Raw genomic sequence first — 21,770 nt, forward strand, 5'->3', positions numbered from 1 at the left:
GCAGATGATTTTTTGACCAAACCTGTCAAGCTTAGGGGACAGTTAAAAGGCTACGTGGTAGCGTTAAGAAAACCCAGGTTTTCGAAAGGAATCATGGGTAAAAGCTCGATTAATACCGAAATATTGGTTGGCCATAACTTTTGATCTAAGACGTCGAAGTTGACCTAACTTGTCGAGGATACCGAACAGTTAAAAGGCTACGTGGTAGCGTTAAGAAAACCCAGGTTTTCGAAAATTTTAATAAATACATTTTATATCCATGAAGTATCAGGCTATCAGCTCCTTTGATTTAGCAACCAAATGTTATAATTACAAATTTCTGATTTAAATTTAAAGTATCGTAGGGACGAGAACGCAAAAATTAGCATTTAGAATCTTAAAAAGCAAACTTAATTACTCGTATACTCTCGTAATTTAATTTTTCCGTGGTTTCTCCATTTGCAGGACTAGCGGCATCTATCGCCCGACGTGACGGCGATTGTATATGATTTAAAAAATCCTCGTTTTAGTCGCTTGCCAAAATTCATCGTTTTAGATTTTCCGCGTTTTCAAAGAAAATGGTTTTAGCAACGTATTTCTGATTTATATTAATGCATCGTTAGTATGAGAAACTCGAATTAACATTTAAATGGTTAATAAATAGCTTTAATTACTCTCAAATTCGAATAATTTAATTTTTCCGTGGTTTCTCCATTTGCAGGACTAGCGGCATCTATCGCACGACGCGACGGCGATTGTATATGATTTAAAAAAATCCTCGTTTTAGTCGCTTGCAAAAATTCCTCGTTTTACTTTATTCCTCGATTTAGCAACCAAATGTTATAATTAAAAATTTCTGATTTTATATTTAAATTTTCGTATTTACGATAACGTAAAATTTTCATAAACACCCTTAATTAAACGAAAATTCCCGTATTTCATTTTTCCGTCGTTTGTTTATCGCACGGCAAAAATTCCTCGTTGATTATTTTCCGCGGTTTACTTGCTGCGCGCAGTGTGACAAAGCCGTATTACTACTATTTGGTAGCTTTCCTTCAATTTTCTCGTTTTCCTCGTTTTCCTCGTTTTAGTCATACCCCTTTTATTTCTGGCATATTTACGGTCAGACTTGGAATTAGCGGGAGTCTTGGGGCCAATGGCTCTTAATAAAAATCAGTGGGCTCTTAAAATAAATCATTCGAATGGGGGTTGCGGGCCACCATGGCTCTCAATTTAATTAAAAATATTTATTAAACATTTTACAGAAATTTCTGGAACATGATTTGTACGCCGTTTTTGAAACTCTGTTTTCCTACCCTATACGAGAGCGGGATCTAGCCGAGGGGCTAACCACTCTTAGAAAGTCTGTACACCGATTACGCCGGATTACGCTTAGATTAGCACTGCCAAAGGCAGGAACTTCAAAGATTACGCGTAATCCCATTAGTGCAGTCAAAGGTACGGCTCTGTGCACCGATTACGCGGAGTGATCGGTGCTATTTAAAAGGGCCCCAAGTCGATTTTTCGCGGGGGGCCCCGGAGTTCCTAGTTATGCTACTGGATATACTTGCTTGTTTTAAAGTTAATAAATGTTATGTAAGTAACGTAACCAATTTTTATTTTCCTATTTTCCCTACCTAATTTTAAATTTTTCCCCCAATTCCCCCCCCCCCTGGGCCAGTGGCTCTCAATAAAAATAAACTTAAGGGGGTCGGGGGCCCGCAGGGCCCCCGTAAAAAATATCACTACTTCCAAGTCTGTTTACGGTGGTACCAGCCGGTTCTAATACTGCGGGGACCCGCAAGTTAAATAGACTCTTCTTACCAAGGACTTTATTATACCTAAAGGCCGTGTTCTTACCATAGATATAGGAAACGTATATAAAGGTCTAGATAAAATATTTCAAAGGAAGTGAATACGGAGGTGACAGCTAGCAGAAACGCGTAATTTCTGCAGGCTATCCTTATCCTTATAAGGCGCTATCTATCGATAAGAAAGCTCGTTCTATCGTCGCGAGAGCCATTGTCTCCTGCTTAAAAATTATACTAAAAGTCACTAACAGATGGTGTCTAAAGACTACGGCCTGCGGAAAGGTCAAGCACTTAGTACTAAAATGCTAAGAGACCTCGCGCTCAGGGTCACGTGCCTTCCTCGGTGTCTGCTAGGTGTCAATTCCGTATTTTATATTAGACGCCCCGAAATTTATCTAGACCTTTATATACAATTCTTATATCTATGGTTCTTACCTTACTCCGAAACTCCAGAACGGGAGAAAAGCAACCACCCATGGACTGTCCATGAACCACCTAAAGATTCACAGTAAAGTAAACGGTTATCGGAATCTTAGCAGGAATCCTCTGATTCGGAATCTTGTACGCGATTTTTCGACATGATGTTATTTTCCACCAGGTCAAAGCTATAATAATGGAAATGAAGAAATCGCTTGAAACTGTTTTGGATAATATAAATTTAGCGTATTCAAGATGCCAGCCGGTTATGTTCTTAAGTTTATTTAACCTTTTATTGTATTTTTCTGATTTCTTATTTGTTAATCAAATTTAGAACTTAAAAACCAGACTTCCAAGGCTTGTTGCTGTCAGTAAAACAAAAACCAAAGAGTCCATCCTTGAAGCTTACAGTTACGGACAGTTACATTTTGGAGAAAATTATGTAAGAGATATGGTTTTCAATTAACTACCAAAGTTAATCATATGCTTATAAATTTTTAGATTCAAGAACTATTCGATAAAGCCAACAACGAGGTAATCCAACAGCAATGTGATAACATTAAGTGGCATTTTATAGGACATTGTCAAACAAATAAAGTTCCAAAATTAGTTGGTATGTAATACAGAGAGAGCTCACCATGGTTTCAATTAAGTAATTGTTAGTAACCATAGGAGTTCCTAATTTGCATATAGTGGAGACTGTTCATTCATCTAAATTAGCAGATGCATTAAATAAAGCGTGGCTTAAAAAGAACGAAGACCCGCTAAATATTATGGTTCAAGTTAATACAAGTGGAGAAATAAGTATGACAATTTTAAGCCATATTATTTCAAATTATTAAAAAAAATTGAGTTTTATTTTTAGATAAAAATGGGCTTCTAGCAAATGAGGTTAGCGATGTGGTTAGATATGTAATATGTTCTTGCCAAGGGTTAAAATTTATCGGTCTGATGACTATTGGAGCTTACAATCGCAGCATTGCTGATGGGCCTAACCCAGATTTTATTGCCTTGGCTAGTTGTAGGCAAAAGCTCTGCGAAGAACTTAGTTTAAGTTTGGACAATGTTGAATTAAGCATGGGCATGTCAAATGATTACGAAAATGCGGTAAGTTTAAAAAAGTTCTTTTAATTATCTTGAGGGTCAATTTTAATAAAAACTAAATATTTCGGAAAAGGTTGAAATGGGTAGTACGAATGTCCGAGTGGGATCAACCATATTTGGCTCTCGATAAAACCATTTGAAATACTAATTAAGTGAAGAAACATCTAATTTTTGTACAAAATCAATTTATGTTAATAGAAGTAAAAATTTACAAATGTTAATTAAAAGTTAATACTCTGAAATAAAAAAGTTTTACCGAAGTATAATTTCAATCTTTTCTCAAACCAATACAAAATAAATTCGACCGAATATTAGAAATAATTACAACATAACACCAGCTGCAATTTTAACTAACGGTCATGTTTTTGTACTGGGTTCATTCACGACTGAAATTTCAATCTTTGAAACAAAACAAATGTTAAGGAATTTTTGTGGGCAATAGTTTAGAGAATTGAAGTGCAGGGCACCCACTAAAATCTCTTAAGTAATTAGGGAAAGAGACTTTAGTAATTTTATCACATCTTAATTTGAATTAAATGATCCCAAAAGCTAACCTCAGTTTTTAAACATCAGGTCCCAAAAATTTCACCATTTTGTAAAGTACCCCCAAACCTAAGTATAGAAATATTTAAATAAAATTAAAATAGGGTATTTAGCAGGGTTGCAACCAAATTTTGCGAGTCAAATTCCCTGACTTTTAAGACCAAAATTTTTATTGTATGTTTTACATTTATCAGAAGTTTATAAATTTAAAAATTCTTAAAATTCCCTAACTTTTCCATACCGTGTGGCAACCCTGTTTAAGGACCTGGACCAAAAATAAGAACTTCTAGGTATTCTAGAGACCTGGTGGGAACCCTGTAATAATGGATAAGGTAAAAGGATACAACTCTTAACCCTCTTTCAATAGGATCTGTGATAAAAAGGCCCTTTGGTAACCATATAGTGTCATTTTGATCTTCTATAAATGCTCCTATCCTTTTTAGACACTGGAAAAAACTATTGTTGTAGTTTCGCCTCTTACATTGCACAGTATTTGAATATACCTTTTCGTAATGTGTTTCAATACAGGTGTAAATAAGGTAGGCTGTTAGACATGCCATACAACCTTCACAGTATGTTTGGCTGCTGACCTTTTCAGCTTCAATATAAGTGTCATTCAAAGTATTTATAGTATGTTCAAAACACTGTCTGCTTATCTGAAATCAATTATGGCAAATTTGTACTTTCAACATTAAGTAACCAAAAACAATCGTAACATTATAAATTAACAATTAGTTTCCGAGCTATATAGAGACATCCATTAGTTTCTCTCCAGCCCACTTTTCCTATTAAACGTCAAGGGCTTTGAGCAGCTAATTTTTTAATCAACATTTTTATTTCAAATAATTATGAAAAAAATTATTTTGTTTTACTTATGCTATCATTTTTAATATTTTTAGAAAGTAATCAAACCAAGGTATTTCGCTCATTGAAAAAAATTCCACTGAAAGAACTATCATATCTTAAAGGGAAAACAAAACCATATACTTAAAGAAATCGCAGTATTAATAAGGATTCATTTTATTTTAGAATCTTAGCCATCTTTACCCCTTTGGTTGTCTATTTGGTAACCTGGTGGTGACAATTCTATGGTTTCTTACCAGGCCTTCTAGTTCTTGAGGGAATTTTGTTTGAAATTTTACACTGGTACCTTCTGAGTAATCACGCTGGATAAATATCTTTCTACAGCCAGTGGGTGGGCACCGGCTATTTTCTCCCGTTGCGTGATTCTGTGAATTAATTTTATAATAAAATAAAGTTATTTATTCAGTAATTATAACGATTCACAATTTCATGACGAAGAACAACTTAGTAGTTAGTAAGGCAGTAGAGCCAAGGCTTAAAATACAAGTAAAAAGTAAACGATACCAAATTTGATTGTTTCTATTAGCTAATGTTAATTAAACCTAAGTTATTTTTCTAGTTGAAATGTTACATTTGATAAAGATAATACGAATATGTAATGAACAAAAATAATACCTGGCTTGCAGCCATCCTGCAGTAGGTTTGAGTTGACAAATCCCCCCCTTTTTTGAGCAAAGTTATGGTGTCGGCCAAAGACCTTAGACACCAAATGACAAATCCCCTATCCCCGGACCCCTAATAAATTCGATTTTAGGGAAAAAGCATAAAATCGTTATACCCATAGAAATCTTATACTCCTACCTAGAATGCTCCAGTCTACGGGAGAACCTGACGCCAAGTCATTTTGTAGCAACGACTAATGATTATATAGTCTTTGCTTAAGCTTCAGCCAATCAGCGGCCATTCATTGACTACGGCAAGCCGCTAGCGCCATAACATGGTGGTTAAAAATAGTAGAAGCTCAGACGATTTTTACAGGATCTATCCGATCCAAGCTCGCAGAATTCCCATAGGTTTTTGCTGGAATTTTTCACATGAACCACTTCAACGTTTTTGGATTTTTATATAATAAGTGTTAAGATTTTTTGAACTTTTAGTTTTGTTTTCATATTTACTTATTATAAGGAATATTTAAATGCCATTGTGACGAAGATAAATAAGATTTCGTTTAGGTTCGCTTTGAAAATATTTAAGCCTAGGCCTGACATAGGCCCAACTTTTAAAATATCAGGCAATGCCAATGGCAGTTTTGGGAGAAGCAGTGACTGAAGGTCCTTAGTATTAACCTTTGTATTTAAAGGTTATTTCACATTTAAAGTAAGTAAAATTATATTTATTATTTGGTTTGTAGAAACTTAGATAAACAAAAACATTATGAAAGAGTAATTATATCCCACTAAAAATACATTACACTAAAGAATGACACTTATGACGAATTGACGACAGTCATTGAATTAAACAACAACAATCATACTGATAATTGTCTAATTTTTCAAAACTTTACCTTCTATTTAATAATATGCTTTTTCTCTGAGAAGCTTAGCCAAGATAAATGTCTCGCTCTCTGCTTAAATTCAACATTCCACTGTTAAACCTAGGAGAATGGAAATACTGGAGGGGAAATATGGGATTAATAGGCCTGGCAATGTAGGGAATTCGGACATAAGATACTAGAGACACCTAGCGGACACCGTAGTTAATATTTCGTCCGCGTGTTCGTTGGGACTTGGTTAGAAATACGTGCCGGTTTTAAAATCGTGTTAAAGATTTATTTATTTTGTCTTCAAATTAAATAAACATCTCCGAAATTAGTTTCGTAGAATCCAGGAAGAATATTCGTGTTTCAACTTGTACAAAAAATCCTTGTGAATAGAATGAAAAGTAGGCAAAATTTATAGAGACAAAACATTCCGTCTATTTTTACGATGGCGCTACACTTGTATGTCCGAAATTGTATAGCTCTCGCGTTGCCGAAGCTAAAACAGCGAGTCCGTGATGGGGGAATACAAATTTCTGTTCCAGGTACGCAGTATTATATTCCTAGGTTAAACAACATAGGAGATAGTACTCAACGAAGACCGATATTTACAATGTTAAATAAAGTATTTTAAAAAAAAACGGATATTGCAGTAATTATAGTCCTGAGTTGTTGTTCCACTAGGCTCACTGAACTTCCTGAAGTAACTTTTACCAAATCATCAATTTGAAAGCCCGCCGTTGGTTAACATTTCAAATTGCCTCGAGGCTTAAGGAAACCCAAACTTTTACCTGTACAACGACACATAACCGTCCACCGCAAATCGTTTTTTACATGTGGAAACATCGAGGAGCCATAACAATAAACAACGCAATAGTTATCCAAAACGTTTGCATATAAGAGAAAAATCTTTACCAGTAAAGAAACAGTCTACCATGTTTAAAAACTACATTAAACTCGATCACGCCCCCCTGCACGCGCTCACGTGAGCGCGTGCAGGGGGCCGTGACTCGATTGACGTGGACCAATCAAATGGGGGTTCTTAAGGTGACGTAATCTAAAATCGAATTAGTATTTTCAGTAACTCAAACTAGATGGCAACGAGTCGTTGCCGTAGTCACTCTTTGAATCGTGATTGGCTGATAATGACGAAACCTCCGAAAATGCAATTGGCCCATTTTGTATTTATACGGAATCATTCTACGTTATAAGATTTCTATGGTTATACCATATATATGCCACTGTACCTTTATTACATTCAAAAATCTTTACTCATTCTTCCTGGCTTTCGACTCTCCGTCCACAGGCACTCCTTCCTCCCCTCTTCGATCGGTGACTCTCTCCCGGACCAAGGTTCGTAAAAGAAAAGCACTATAAGGTTGGCTCTTGTAAGAGTGGCGGGAAGGTGTATTTCGGCAGCCGCTGGGAAAGGGGCAAGGGGGGTCACGCGCCTATCCGTGACGAAAAAGGGGGAACTCTGCTGGTGTGTTTGACGTCACATGATGTCGGGTTTTCTAGAGACCTAGTATTTTTGTCCAGCTTATGTGAAGTCGATGGCTGTCAGTCTTACGCCTAAGGTCTTAAGAGTAATATTTTTTCACAATTAAATAATTAAGATTATTTTACTTTTAAGAAATCGGAATTACTGAGTTTAAATTTAAATTAACTTATGATAAATATTTTAAAAATTTAAATATTTATTAAAACATTTTAACGATTTTACTGATTATTTAATTCAGATTTAAAACGATTATCTTTCATCATAGTAATGCATTATTGTATAAACCCATTTATACAAAATAAGAATCAATATAAATTATTTTAATCAATTTTATTTTATTTCATGTTTTTTAATATGAAAAATAATGTGGCCTGTTTTCAGTCGAAATACAATTTTATTTAAAATGAGATCAGTTTTACATAACTTGTTAAGTTTTTAATTTTTTCATTTTGTTTTCCGCTCTGCGCTTAGCATAGTCCTCACATTAATCGTGAAACTCGCTGCTGTTAGCCTTATCTGTAGAATTATTTGTATTCTTGATTTCTTCCTCCTTTGCTGTAATTTCAAGTTTTCCACGAGAACGAGATGGTCTAGTTCTTGCATTGAAGTGGCAAAATGATGCATTAGTTTTAAGATTTTGCGATGGTATAGCAGTTCTCTTTAAAACTTTGCGTGACTTAGAGTTGCAAAGGTTGAATTTGGTTTTTAGGTGAGTTTCAAAGTCATCGACATTAAAGTGGGTGGAACAAATACGAGCATATTTCAGGTTGATGCATCCTGGGCTACTACACTTTTTTAACCATTCATTTCTTAAACTTAATTCTTTCGGAAAACTGTGTTAAGAGATACCGCAGTCTCTAGTTGTATTGTAATAATTAACACAACCTAATACTGAGCAGTTCATTCCAGGCATATTAAATATCATAGACATTAGAATAAGAATAACCTCTATCCCAAATCTTTTATTGGCCCATGATCCAGCCACCATCAGGACGGCCCTGCAAAAAATATTTCAAAAGTTATTAAGCCTTGTACCAAAGAATATAAAGCTTTATATTCTTTGCTTGTACGTTGATTTGAGTGCCATTGTAGTGTTCGGCGGCTGCGGCGTTCACTCCGTTTTACGGGCCTTGGTTTTGTTAGGAGTTTCTACTTTCTCGCAAACGGCTGGCTACAGGATCCCCAACATCTTGTAACTTTCTTGTTATTTTCCTCCCGACATCATGTGACATCAATCTCCCGAAGCGCGATTCTTCCTCCCCCTCCAATTATTTTTCCCTAAAACCCGGAGAGTAGGGGGTCGGCGCGAGCATGGGCCATATAATGATAAATCCAGGACATGACTCTATGCGAAAAACCCGTCCAACAGCGCTAACACCCGACCACTATTGCCCCCTATTGGGAAAAATGCGCGATCGCGGACCCACGTCATTTTGGGGGCAAATTTTTTAGGGGCAGTTTTCAAAAATAATACACGTGGTCGTCGTAGTAAATATCCTGGAATATTTATTCACGGTTATCATATCTACGTGTGGTTATTAATGTAAGTACTTTTTTTACGTACTAGGTTCATAATTAGTATAATATATATAATTATATAATATTAAACATATACTTTCCTAGCATCGTTAACATTAATCTAAAAATGAGGGGCCAATATGGCAGGATTTTCGAATTACAACCGCCACTTATTTCCGAATTTCGACTTAGTCAACACAAGATGGCGTTCGGGAAACCGGAAATTTCTGCTTGATTTTGCTCCCAATTTTTTTTATTTGCACCGTTTCCCCGCCTACTAAAATGGCCGCCCGTTACTTTTGGTGGACGACCGATTTAGTACGTATGAAGGTACCAGAGTCATGTCCTGGATTTATCATTATTTGGCCCATGGGATAATGGGTTTCTTCGGGACACTTTGGGACTCTCTATAGCTTTACACGTTCACCACCACTGATGTCTTATCTTTACTAGTTCTCCACCCAACGAAAAGCGGAGACTGTCAATCAGGATTAAAACTCTTCTTTTCGGTAGGAATTCAATAATACAGAGAAAGGCTGCTACCTTCTATAAACCTTTCATTTTAGCGGGGTACAGTCTTTACGTTTTCTTATGCGCCACTCTCTATAGCGTTACACGTTCACCGCCCAACGAAAGCGGGGACTGTCAATCAGGATTATAACCCTTCTTTTGGACGAGGGGGTAAAGAGATGAGCGTCAACCATTAATACACAAAAAGGCTGTTGCCTTTACACGTTAACCGCTCAACCGAGTAGCTTTGGCTGTTCACTGCGGACACCGCCCTGCCTTTGGCTGTTCACCACCAGCACCACTAAGTTAGTAAACAAAAAACCAATCGTTCTTTTTTGCGCGACGAAACCATCGACAAACTACTGGACTCATTGAGGATTTATGTTTAAACTGTCGCGCTTTTCGATGCCAACGCCACATTGCGTAACTGAACTCGCGGGAGTTTAAAATATAGTACAAAATGGCGAGTATCTTAGTTGCGTAACTTTCCGAGTTAAGAAGTATTTTTTCGCGATGGCACCAAAAAAATGTTATTATGGTGATTGTCACTTTGACACAAGGTTACCAAAATGTGTAGACGTGAAATTTTATCGATTTCCAAATCCCAAAAAAACAGCCTTTAAAGTTTGAACAGTGGTTAACAGCTAGCGGTTGGGACATGGATAAATCTGAACAATTTAGTTATTCAAAAACATCAAGATAATATGTTTGTTCCATACATTTTATTGATGATGGGCCTTCTATTATAAATCCAAATCCAGTTTAACTTAATGGAAAAGTAAGAAATTATTATTACATACGTGTTTTATGTTTATCGATTGAAACATATTAATTTACATTAATATATAGGTTATAATCTGGAATGATCGCAGAAAGGTGATCACTCAGAATGTTTTAACAGTTCCTGACGCAGTGATAAATAATCAATTAAGTGTCAGCGAATTGACTACCACCTTTACTAACGATAAGCAATTGACTGAGACAGTTGGTCTTGAACCTGAACATGAAAATTGCTAAGTAAGTGTGAAGTTGAAGTACTTCTTGCAATGAAATTTACACGAGTGACGAAGCAAACAAAAATTTAAACTTGCAAGTTATTTTGACGTTTGTAAATAGGAATGACTTGTATGGGCACAAGATAACTATGAAGTAGATATATACACCATTGATTGGAAGCTAGGAGCAACAAACACAGCACCCCACACAAGGAGAACGCAGTCCGTCAAAACTCGTGCATTTTCTTGTGTACAGTTTTCATTGGTTAGACGCTTTAGCACCTGCTGCCTTCAGAAGGGAAAAATTGTCTTCCCCAGCCCGTAAAACGTTCAGCGTAAAGGCTAGCTGCGCGGGCGGGTAAACGTAGGCTGTAGACGAAGATACGTTTCGATGATGGTGGCTGGTAAATCCGGTCAGTAAGATGTCGTTGTATGTCCTTGGGTTGCGGGGTTGAGCAGGTTCATGTCTGCCGCACTAATCGTTACGCCGCAGCGGGAGATAGCAGAGTTGTTGTGGCGGGCGGCGATTACGATATCTCCGGAAGTTTGAATCATGGTGGCCGGAGAAACTATTTTCCGTGCCTCGATGCGGCGGTTACGACAGCGTGCTCGTTTGTTGAGATCTCGAAGTACAGATGCATGTTATGGGTCGGTTATCCGTAATTGGCGTAGCTGTTGATTGTAATTCTTCATGTGGTTGATTGAGCGTGCCACCATTTTTGTAGGTTGTCGGAACAATCACGAATAAACTAGGAACGAGGTAAGCTCCGAGCGGTGAAAGTCCGAACTGACTGTAGAAAGGAAATGACCCGAGTGGCCCCACGCGATGAAACTGGCGTTACTAGCCTCTCCTATAGGGAAACCCCCAGAGAGGGTGAAAACCGGTCGTACGCTAAGCGGTCGGGGGAACGTCGCGAGCGTGCAGAGCGGTGGGTGAGGGAGGAAGTAGCCATCGAGGTCGAAATAGCGTTAGGATTATCGTCCTTGTGAAATTCCACAGCTGCACGGAACGTTACTTTAGGAGGGGGCCGGAGGGGTGGGGGTCATCTTCCCCATTATGGCGGGGAAGAAATGGTTTCAATCTTTCAACCGATACGATGTCTGATTTCTTGCCAGTAGAGTACGTAACCTCAAAGTCATTCGGAGCTGTCTGTCTCGTTATCGCTTAAAGAATGGCAGAATATTTGGACTTTCAGTGACAAAGACCGCTTTGCATATGACTTTCTACCTGACGTTTCCCTAACTACTTTTAATACCGATTATTTCCTCTCACAAATACTAACAAACCACGGTAAATTCCCTGCCATCTTGACAGTCCCGCTTGTGCTTGTGGCCATCTTTCAGCGACTGCTGACCACTATATATGGGAATGCCCATTAACAGTGGGTTTCATTGATCGCGGGAGATTCCTTCAACAAAAAAATGTGCTCATACGGGATGATGGAATCAAGGGCTTAGGAGATCTAATGAAATTCATATTGGCCAACTTTGACATACTTCGGTTATAAAAACAAAGTAATGTTTCTTATTCTTATTTTAATATTGCTATCATTAGCAGTCCTTTTTCATAATTAAAGGGAAAAAATGTGGGGGGGCACTTTCTTATGATTTTATTAGTTAATTTTAATTTTGAACTTTGCTATTGTCTTTCCAAATTTTTCACTATTATTCAAAAAAAATTATTAATTAAAAAAAAAACAAATCATCTACTCTCAAAATAAATAAAAAACTCTTCCAGTCATCTACTCAAAAATAAAAACAACCAACACTTTTCAAGTGATCTACTCCAAAATAAAAAAAAACACTCTTCAAGTGATCTACTCCAAAATAAAAAAAATAAAAAAACACTCTTCAAGTCATCAACTCCAAAAAAATCTCTTCAAGTCATCTACTCAAAAAAAAACACTAAACTCTTCAAGTCATCTACTCCAAAAAAACTCTTTAAGTCATCTACTCAAAAATAAACTTTACAAGTCATCCACTTCTCCCAAAAAAACAAAAAAAACTAAACTCTACAAGTCATCCACTTCTCAAAAAAAAATGCTATTCAAGTCATCTACTCCAAGAAAAAAAAATCAAAAAAATCTTCAAGTCATCCACTTCCCAAAAATAAAAAAACACTCTTCAAGTCATCTACTCCAAAATAAAAAAACTCTTCAAGTCATCTACCCCAAAAAAAACTCTTCTAGTCATCTACTCAAATCACTCTACAAGTCATCCACTTCTCCCAAAAGAAAAACCACAAAACTCTTCAAGTCATCTACTCATAAAAAAACTAAACTCTTCAAGTCATCTACTCCAAAACAAAAAAAAACTCTTGAAATCGTCCACTTCCAAAAAAAAAAAAATTCAAATCATCTACTCAAAAAAATAAATAAAATAAAATATCTTCTACTCATCTACTCAAAAAAACCTCTACAAGTCATCCACTTCTCCCAAAAAAAACTCTTCAAGTCATCCACTCCCCCCCCCCCAAAAAAAACCTCTTCAAGTCAAAAAAAATAATAATAAATAAATAATACTAAACACAATATTTAAAATAACAACTTTAAACAAGACCTACTCACTGAATCATATACTTACCTTGCGACTCGAACTACCTCTTCGGCCGTCCTTTCGTCTCTCTTCCACATCCATTTCCGTTGATACCGCATCATCACTTCCAGCTCCTAGATCTTCCAACGCCTTCTATTTAAAAAAATTATCGACAAGCTTCTCGACCTACTCTTCTGGCAACATTCATCGCTTCTTCTGGCAAGATTCATCGCTTCTTCTGCTCTTCGATTATCTTCTCTACCAAATTACTCACCATGTTCACCTTTAAAAAAAACAACAAATAAATTAAATACCAAATAAAAGAAAAAAACTCAATAAACAAACAACGATCTTCAAGCTTCTAGATCTCTTCTAAATTTCACCCAAATCTTTGGACCTTTCTTTCATCATTTCTGCAAAAGAAAGAAAACTATAAATAAATATCTATATATATCTACGACCTATCTTCGAGCTTCGAGACCTTCTCCTTCATTTTCATCTAATCACCTATGGGTATCTACGGAGCCATCATTTCATCATCGGTGCTATAAAAATTTCACAACTCTAACCATACAGACTTATCTTCATTAATTCACCATTGTTTCACATCCAGTCCAGCGCAAAAAAAAATTAATTTACTATTTCATTCCATTTTCACTTCCAAAAAAAATCATATTGTATCAATAATTCTGGTTTAGTTGTTAATTTTGTTAATAAATCTCACCGACGGTTGCGGGCCTCCTTCGGCTTGTGTGTCGCCTCTTGTGTCTCTTCATGGGGCTGACTGTGTCTGGCTCGGCGGGGTGTTCTTTCCCCGCCGTCCTTGCCGGTTGGTCTCTTGGTTGTGCGTTTCGCTACGCTTCCTAACTCCTCTCTTCGTCCTTAACTTCTCCAGATTTATTTTCATCGTACCTTATTAAACTTTCTCTTCCTAACCCCCGGTATGTATTTATTTACGGTACGGGGGTATACAAATCTATTAGTCCATGTCTGTCTTATGATACGGTATGGTACCGAGTATTGGTGAATCAGCTTCTCGGAAAGGCCATGAACACGGCGTGGGATTTTAATGAAGACCAGATCCCCTTCCTTAAATGTATTTTCTCGTCGCCGTAGGTCAAAACGGGCTTTATTCTTAGCTTGGGTAATGAGTTGTCGTTCGGCAGCTAGCTTACGTGCTTTTTCAGCATATACTATATTTTCGTAACCAAACTGGCTTTGTAAGGAGTGGGCCGGTAGTTGTAACGCAACATCTAACCACAGGTCCGCTTCGTACCCATACAATAAAAAGAACGGGGAGTAGCCTGTGACGTCATGAACTGATGTGTTGTAGGCAAAAACGCAATGGGGTAAGAAGCGGTCCCAATCCCGGTGATCTTGCGAGACGTACTGAGAGAGAATGTCCGCAAGCGTTTTATTGAAGCGTTCCACCAGTCTGTTGGTATGCGGTGGTTCGGTGATGGGTCACTAGTTTTTAGTGACTAATTTATTCAAAAGTTCAGTACCACGGTCGCTAATGAGTTCTTTTGGAGCTCCATAACGGAGAATGACCCGTGCAGTGAAAAATCGGGCCACCTCGTCCGCTGTGCCTCGGGGAATTGCCGCGGTGACCACTGCTCTTGTACAATAATCCGTACAGACGATGTCGTGCACATCCCCATCGTGAGATTGCCGGAATGGGCCAAGTTTATCAATACCAACTCGTTGGAATGGCTTGCTCGTTGGTAGGATTAGTTGCAAAAACCCTGGTGGCTTAAATGGACACGTTTTTTTGTTTTTGACAATCCGAACAGGAGGCGACGTAATTGGTTATCTGTGAGAGCATCTTGGGCCACCACTCACCAGAAACGCGTGCGAACCCGCTCTCAAGTACGGCGTAGGCCCAAATGACCCGCTTGAATATCGTCATGTAAAGCGTAGAGAATAGTCGATCGCATAGCTTTTGGTGCGACGATGGCTGAATGAAAATCTTAAGACGTTCAAATTTGACGATGTAGAACACCGTCGTGTAGTGTGAAGCAGTCTTTCAGTCGGAGAAGTGTTCGAGCCGGTTGTTTCTTGGAATGGTCACCCTCTAAACTGCTCATTATGGGTTTCATGAAATGGTCTTCAAGTTGAAGGGACCGGATATCGTAGGACGATAAATCGTTTCCCTGACCGGAATGGGTTGTGAATAGTGAATCTTCTACGGGTGGAGCTAAATCCACCGGTGCCCGCGATAGAGCGTCAGCGTCCTAATTTTTTTCCCGTTTTTGTATTTTGTGATAAGATCAAATTCCCGAAGAGTTAATGACCATCGTGCCAGTCGACCATTTGGATTTTTCACATTCGTAAGCCAAGAGAGGCCGTGGTGATCCGTTACGACCGTGAACTGTTGACCATTTATGTAAGGCCGGAATTCTTGGACGGAGAACACGATCGCCAAACACTCTCTTTCGGTAGGGCTATAGTTTTGTTCCGCCTTATTGAGGAGACGGCTACAATATCCTATCACGTGTTCCTGTCCCTGGATGCGCTGTTTCAGGATTCCGGCGATTCCATACGATGATGCGTCGGTAAAAATCTCGAATGGATGATCCCACCGCGGATGTTGAATAACGGGCTTTGAGATAAGACACGTACGAAGGAGCTTGAGAGCATTATCCGCTGCGACCATCCATTTGAAAGAGACGTCCTTTTTTTGTGAGTTCTGTCAAGGGCTTATTAGAGACTTGAGAGAAACCCCTGTAGTAACCGGCTAGTCCTAAGAATTGTTGGACCTAACGCTATTTCTTTGGAGTCGGGAAAGCAGAAACGGCTTCTAAGTTTTTTCGATCTGGAGTAATCCCCTGACCGTCGATAACGTGTACGAGGTAGCGAATCTTCGTTTTGGTGAATGAGCATTTACTCCGTTTTATTTTTAAATTCGCTTTTGATAAGCACGTAAGTGCCAGGTCGAGGTGTCGCAGGTGACTCTCAAAATCGGGCGAGAAGATTATAATGTCGTCAAGGTAGGCAATGACGACTTGCCACAAGGTCCGCCCAGGGCGCGATAAATCAGTCGTTGAAACATACATACTTGGGGAATTACATAACCCCATTTCCAATACGTTGAATTCATATTGGCCGTCCGGGGTACATAAAACTGTTTTTTCTTTGTCGCGTTCCGTGACTTCCACTTGAAAGTATCCTAAAGCAAGGTCCAATGTAGGAAAAGCTTTTAGCCGGCGAGACGGTCGAGTGTGTCATCAATACGTGGAATCGGTTAGACGTCCTTCTTCGTGATTTTATTTAACTTTCGCCAGTCCACGCAGAAATGCCATGAACCATCTTTCTTTTTTACCAAGATGACTGGGGCACCCCATGGGCTACAAGATTCACGTATTACGTTGGCATCTGTATTTTTCTAAAGAACCAGCCGAGTCGGAGAGTAAACAACAACTAACTTTATTTACATATTTACATAAGTGATTACGCCTCTGTTTATAGAGGGCGCAACACTACATCTCTCTTTTTCTTCACCTGTTAAAATAACCCAATATTAGGAACACAACTAAATTACGAAACGTTAACTGTTAATAAGATTACGCAAAAACTCCAACACTATTAATCGTTTTAAGTCATGTCGAAGTCCTTGTATCGGTCAGGAGGTCGCCGCTCTCTGGTTGACCTTTGAACATCTGGAACCGGCCGGAGATCGTCTGATGAACCGCATTGTGCGGTTAGTTGGTCAGCGACAATGGTTGCTGGACCCAGCTCTGCCGTCGCTAAAGACCCGCTCACCGAATTCTCTTTCTCCACCTTACCAGGTTGAGAACCACCGTCGTCCCCTGAATAGAACTGCTTACAATGCGAAACATTGCGCTTGATGACCCGACCGTCCTTAAACCGCAATATTAGACAGTTTCCAGCCTTTCGGATGACCCTCGTCCAATCCTTCTCGTACGTAACGTCTAACTTGTTTTTGCTGGACACTAAGACCCACTCATGGACTTGTATGTAACTGCTTCTACTCCCACGACGTCTATCGGCATAGATGTTTGCTCGACATTTCATTTGCATATCTTGAACACGGAGCTTAGCGTGCAGTTTCCCTTTTCCCTTGGCCAAAATTTGAGGTAACTTGTCCTTTAGAATTCTTCCCGTCATCAATTCATGTGGTGACGCTCCCGTAGTGCAATGAGGTGTACCCCGATATGCTTGTAGAAACTCAAATAGCGACGTGCGCCAATCTTGTCCACTGACTCGTTGCGCACGAAATGACTTGGGAAAACATTTATTTTACCTCTCCGCGGTCCCGTTTGTTTGTCGCCAATATGGGGTTACTCGGCGATGACTTATTCCACATTCTCGCATAAAATTTGTACAGTTGGTTGACGTAAACTGACTTCCGTTATCCGTGGTTAGCTTCTCTGGAAATCCCCAGCGACTGAAGACTTCTCGTAACCAGAATATCATACCCGAAGTAGTAGTTGCCCTCACTATCTTCGCTTCCGGCCATCTTGAGTAATAATCAACAATTACCAATAAAGATTCCTCACTCGGAAATGGTCCACAAATATCTAGTGCTAGCTCTCTCCATGGTCCATTTGGCAACTCAGTACTACGTATTTTCTCGGGTTGACCATTGTACTGACAGGCTGCGCAGTGCTTGACAAACTCAACAACGTCTTTTTCCATTCCTGATCACCAGACTTTCGTTCTTAGCCTCTGCTTCGTCCGAACAATCCCCTGGTGTCCCCCATGTGCCAAATTCATAACCTTCCGGCGCAATATCTCAGCGACCACGATTCTATTCTGCCTTAATAGAACTCCTTGATGTACCGTAAACTCAAGGCGTACGTTCTCAAGGTGCTTCAACCTTTTGGGAACTTCTATGTTTTCATTGCAGAAATATCGCTATACGACTCTGAAGCTTCCTGAATGTCGTCCAACGTCATAGCTCGTGGAACCGCATTCGCGGCAACGAAACGAACGTGGAATTCGCTCTCTCTTATTAGTCGTTTGCCTTCACCCTCGGGAAATAATCGAGACAGACAATCTGCTATGTTCTCCGAACCTTTACGGTATGTGATCTTGAACCGATACGGTTGTAAACGTAGTACCCATCTCTCAATTATAGCAGATGATTTCGACCGTTTGGAATAGATCGCCTCCAATGCCTTGTGATCCGTTATTAACCGAAATTCAACTCCAATCTAGTTCTTCCAACAGCTATCTGTTATCTGTTACTTATCTGAATAGTCCTGGTTTTTTTCATCGATTTAATAATCGGATGAACCCTCTTTTTTAATCATGCGCAGATAACAGTTAGTCCGATGACACATATCCGATTTAACCTATATCTGGTTTACCTAACCGCCTTTACAATCTGATTTTTTTATCCGAGCAATCAGATAAGAACGTTACGTATCCTTCAACGAAAATACTTCTTTGACAAAAAATATTGCTTCCGACTAAAAAAGTATATAAATACTTGTTTATTAGCTGTCATTGATATAAACAATTTAGTCAGCAAGCTAGTCGAGTTTATTTTGGAATTGACAAATGCTTTTCAAATGGCAATATTAGTTGGTTAAACCCGATTTTATCCAATTTTAAACATTTTAGGTCATTTTACCCAATTTTGGTCTTTTTACCTAATTTTTGTCGATTTAAAAAAAATTATTTGACAATACCCTATTTAGGTAAAATTTGCAAATATTCCTTTATTTATCGAATTCAATGAACTTTTCTCAATTTTACCCAAATTTGGTTTAAGTTTACCGAAACTTGATGAATTTCACCCAAAATTGTTCAAATTTAGCATTTTAGTTGAAATTTAAATTTAATTTTTTTTTTTTGAGTTTTAAAAGTTTTCACAGGGTATACCACCTGTAAAACCGAGAAAATCCCATGCTTTTTTAAATGTAAATTTTTTTCATTTTAAGTTGTCAAAAACATTTTTGGTTGCCATAGCAAAACGGAAGCCCCGCGTAACTTTTCCCTTGGTGAAAATTCATGTTTCCAAGGTCTACATTCCCCCGAGTTTCATCAAAATCGGTGATTTACACCTCGGGAAGACTCCTCGTGAGTGAACTTATGCTGTCACATGTTTTTTTATGTAATTTGATAAAGGATTATGGAAGGTTGTGTAGGGTCCTAGGAAGGAGTTCTATCATGGCCCAACGAGTAGGTATAGCATCTGAACTACAAATAAAGCTCCTGTCATTAAGTTTGTGCATGCTGAGCTATACTAAGCTAGAGCCTTTCTCTAAAAATATTCATTTACTTATAATATTATTCTATAATCTGTAGCAGATAACTGGTTTGATTATGGTATTTTTAAAATAAAAACTAACCAGGTTAAATATTCAGATAAGACTAACAGATTTTATCTGAGCAGATAAAATAAAGGGGGATGAAGTTTTTTATCTGCTCGGTTATCTGTTTACAACAAGTGTAGAAGAACCAGATACCAGATATACCTTTTCAGATAGAAATTGGAACCACTACTCCAATCAAGTACAACGAAAAACGTTCGCACCGCCAAACAGCTTTTCAGTATTTGCTCCATGATATTCTGATACTCCTCTGGCACTGACGCCACTCCAAATACCAGTCTCTTATATTGAAATAATCCACGGTGCGTTGAAAACCCGTATATTTACGTGACTCTTCGTCCCAAACGTTTTGGTGATAGCTCCATTTCGCATCCAACTTCGTAATTTTCGCAGCTCCGTCTATTTCTCCCAGAAGCTTGTCAATCGTATGAAATCGATGTCGGACTCTTCTAATCGCCCTTTCCAAACAAAGCCTAATTCCGCCGTCTTTCTTGCTCGCTACCACCAACGGTGATACCCAATCTGTCGGTCCTGTGACTGGCTCAATGATATCCAACTCTAAAAATTTATCCAGTTCAGCAGCTACTTATTTCCGCAAATGAAATGGTACTCTTCTGCCATGTATCGCTTTCGGTGGTACCGACGGATCGTTATGCAGCTTCAACTTATAATCTTTTAGTTTTCCAATTCCCTTGAAACATTCTCTGTAATCTAGAACGATCCGTTTTACGTTTTCGCTAGCGCCTTTGAGCTTTACTTCGAACTCGTCCGTCGCCTTCACTTGATGTACCGCTGAATCTTCTTCCATGACCAATAATCCTAGCCGCTTAGAAGATGCTCTACTCAAAAAATTTCCTTTTCCTCCTGGCGCAACGACGATCCGTTCCAAGGCCGACTTGTCCTTGTACCTTAGTTCGGCTTTAAATTTACCCAAAACCTTCAATGGTTCCGATGATCCATACGGGAATAATTCTTTTCCTGACGACTCCAACGCTATGCATTGCTGTTCTGATAACAATGTCCACGCGCTTCCATCCATGACATTCGCCACCGATCCAGAGTCAACAATGAAACCGACCTTTAACCCATTAATCGAAATCTGTACTGTATCCTTATGTGTATACGCTTCGAATCCGTTATCGCAAAAATATACTCCCCGTCTGATAAAACGTCCGAGTCAATGTGGTTATCTTGACCTTGAAGTCTATTTACTTTTCGTCGACTTCGACCCCTTCCAGAGCTTCGCCCCCTTTCTGGACTCTACACTCCTTCGCCCAATGGCCCTTATCGCCGCATACATAACAAATGTCGTTTCCGTCCCCTGTACGTGACCTTTGAACGGCGTTACCCCTAGGCCTATATGGACCTCGTGATCTTCCTCGTCCTGATACAAAATATGTCTTCTCACAAGTACTTGTACTAGTACCTTCCATATCTGCCGCTTGTGCCTCGCTAGCTTCCGCTGCCCTGGCTATCTTCAACACCTCGTCCAGCAAGGCTGGCTCGTCTCGTAAAATGCGCCGCCGCAAGCTCGGATTCCTTGCCTTTTCAATAATTTGGTCTATCATCAAATCAGCTTCTAAACTTCCAAATTCGCTTGACTTGACCACGGTTCTCAAACGTGTGACATAGCTATCCATTTTATCGTCTTCCAGTTGTTGTAATTGACGAAATTTGTACCTTTCATAACGCAGATTCTTCCGGGGCCTGAAGTAGGACTCCAATGCTTCTACAGTCTCCTTATACGATGAAAGTGGACCCGAGAGAGTCTCAAAAATCTCTTGTACTTTTGGACCGGTGAGATGCAATAATGTTGCCCGTTTCTTCGCGTCATCCGTAATATCCGAAACCAAAATATAATATTCAAAACTTTTCATCCACTTTTCCCATGCTTGAGCTAAATTTCCGTCCGAAATTTCAAAATTAGAGACCGCCGGTAAATTTGAAGCCATACTGCGATAAAACATCGACTGATAAGAATCCGACTTTTGTAATCTTCCAGTTTAAAAAACAATCTTAAACAAATTCATCCCCGTCGCCAATGTAATAAAGTTAGCTGTTGTTTACTCTCCGACTTGGCTGGTTCTTTAGAATCTAAAGAACCAGCCAAGTCGGAGAGTAAACAACAACTAACTTTATTTACATATTTACTTAAGTGATTACGCCTCTGTTTATAGAGGGCGCAACACCACAGCATCTAACAGCTTAATGACT

The 21,770-nt window shown here is 38.8% G+C and overlaps 3 protein-coding genes across 4 annotated transcripts; 1 reads left to right on the plus strand and 2 right to left on the minus strand.

Annotated features, from left to right (window-relative positions):
* The first annotated feature begins 2,085 nt into the window (after positions 1-2,085).
* LOC149949003 (pyridoxal phosphate homeostasis protein) lies at positions 2,086-3,586 on the plus strand. Of its 2 annotated transcripts, none has more exons than XM_090174218.1 (6): positions 2,086-2,472; positions 2,542-2,649; positions 2,709-2,820; positions 2,871-3,011; positions 3,073-3,314; positions 3,385-3,586. In XM_090174218.1, exons 1-6 carry the CDS (start codon positions 2,404-2,406, stop codon positions 3,439-3,441), a joined length of 729 nt encoding a protein of 242 aa, XP_090030344.1. In that variant the 5' UTR covers positions 2,086-2,403; the 3' UTR covers positions 3,442-3,586. The 2 variants fall into 2 exon arrangements, with proteins under 2 accessions (XP_090030344.1, XP_090030345.1); XM_090174219.1 differs by having other exon boundaries at positions 2,091-2,472; positions 2,880-3,011; positions 3,385-3,585.
* On the minus strand, positions 3,316-5,400 carry LOC149949004 (golgin subfamily A member 7). The gene is made up of 5 exons (XM_090174220.1): positions 5,334-5,400; positions 4,955-5,083; positions 4,358-4,510; positions 4,199-4,300; positions 3,316-3,710 (listed from the first exon to the last, which is right to left on the minus strand). The coding sequence occupies exons 1-5, from the start codon at positions 5,346-5,348 to the stop codon at positions 3,669-3,671; spliced, it is 441 nt and encodes a 146-aa protein (XP_090030346.1). The 5' UTR covers positions 5,349-5,400; the 3' UTR covers positions 3,316-3,668.
* Positions 5,401-20,764: 15,364 nt separating this feature from the next.
* Positions 20,765-21,508, minus strand: LOC149949005 (uncharacterized). Its single transcript, XM_090171201.1, has one exon. The coding sequence runs from the start codon at positions 21,506-21,508 to the stop codon at positions 20,765-20,767; it is 744 nt and encodes a 247-aa protein (XP_090027327.1).
* Between the last annotated feature and the right edge of the window lie 262 nt (positions 21,509-21,770).

The sequence above is a fragment of the Leiobunum rupestre genome, chromosome 4 (genome assembly GCF_980474605.1).
Source record: "Leiobunum rupestre chromosome 4, qqLeiRupe1.1.hap1, whole genome shotgun sequence".
In the NCBI taxonomy this organism is placed as follows: Eukaryota; Metazoa; Arthropoda; class Arachnida; order Opiliones; family Sclerosomatidae; genus Leiobunum; species Leiobunum rupestre.

What these genes read in the sequence shown, in the direction of transcription:
- LOC149949003 (XM_090174218.1), top strand. Translation starts at nt 2,404, where the DNA reads ATGGAAATGAAGAAATCGCTTGAAACTGTTTTGGATAATATAAATTTA. An exon ending in TAAAGTTCCAAAATTAGTTG is followed by an intron (nt 2,821 to 2,870) that starts GTATGTAATACA and finishes AGTAATTGTTAG; the next exon opens with TAACCATAGGAGTTCCTAAT. An exon ending in TAATACAAGTGGAGAAATAA is followed by an intron (nt 3,012 to 3,072) that starts GTATGACAATTT and finishes TTTTATTTTTAG; the next exon opens with ATAAAAATGGGCTTCTAGCA.
- LOC149949004 (XM_090174220.1), bottom strand. An exon ending in TTGAAACACATTACGAAAAG is followed by an intron (nt 4,301 to 4,357) that starts GTATATTCAAAT and finishes AGTTTTTTCCAG; the next exon opens with TGTCTAAAAAGGATAGGAGC. An exon ending in TTGAAAGAGGGTTAAGAGTT is followed by an intron (nt 3,711 to 4,198) that starts GTATCCTTTTAC and finishes TTTGTTTCAAAG; the next exon opens with ATTGAAATTTCAGTCGTGAA.
- LOC149949005 (XM_090171201.1), bottom strand. Translation starts at nt 21,508, where the DNA reads ATGGCTTCAAATTTACCGGCGGTCTCTAATTTTGAAATTTCGGACGGA.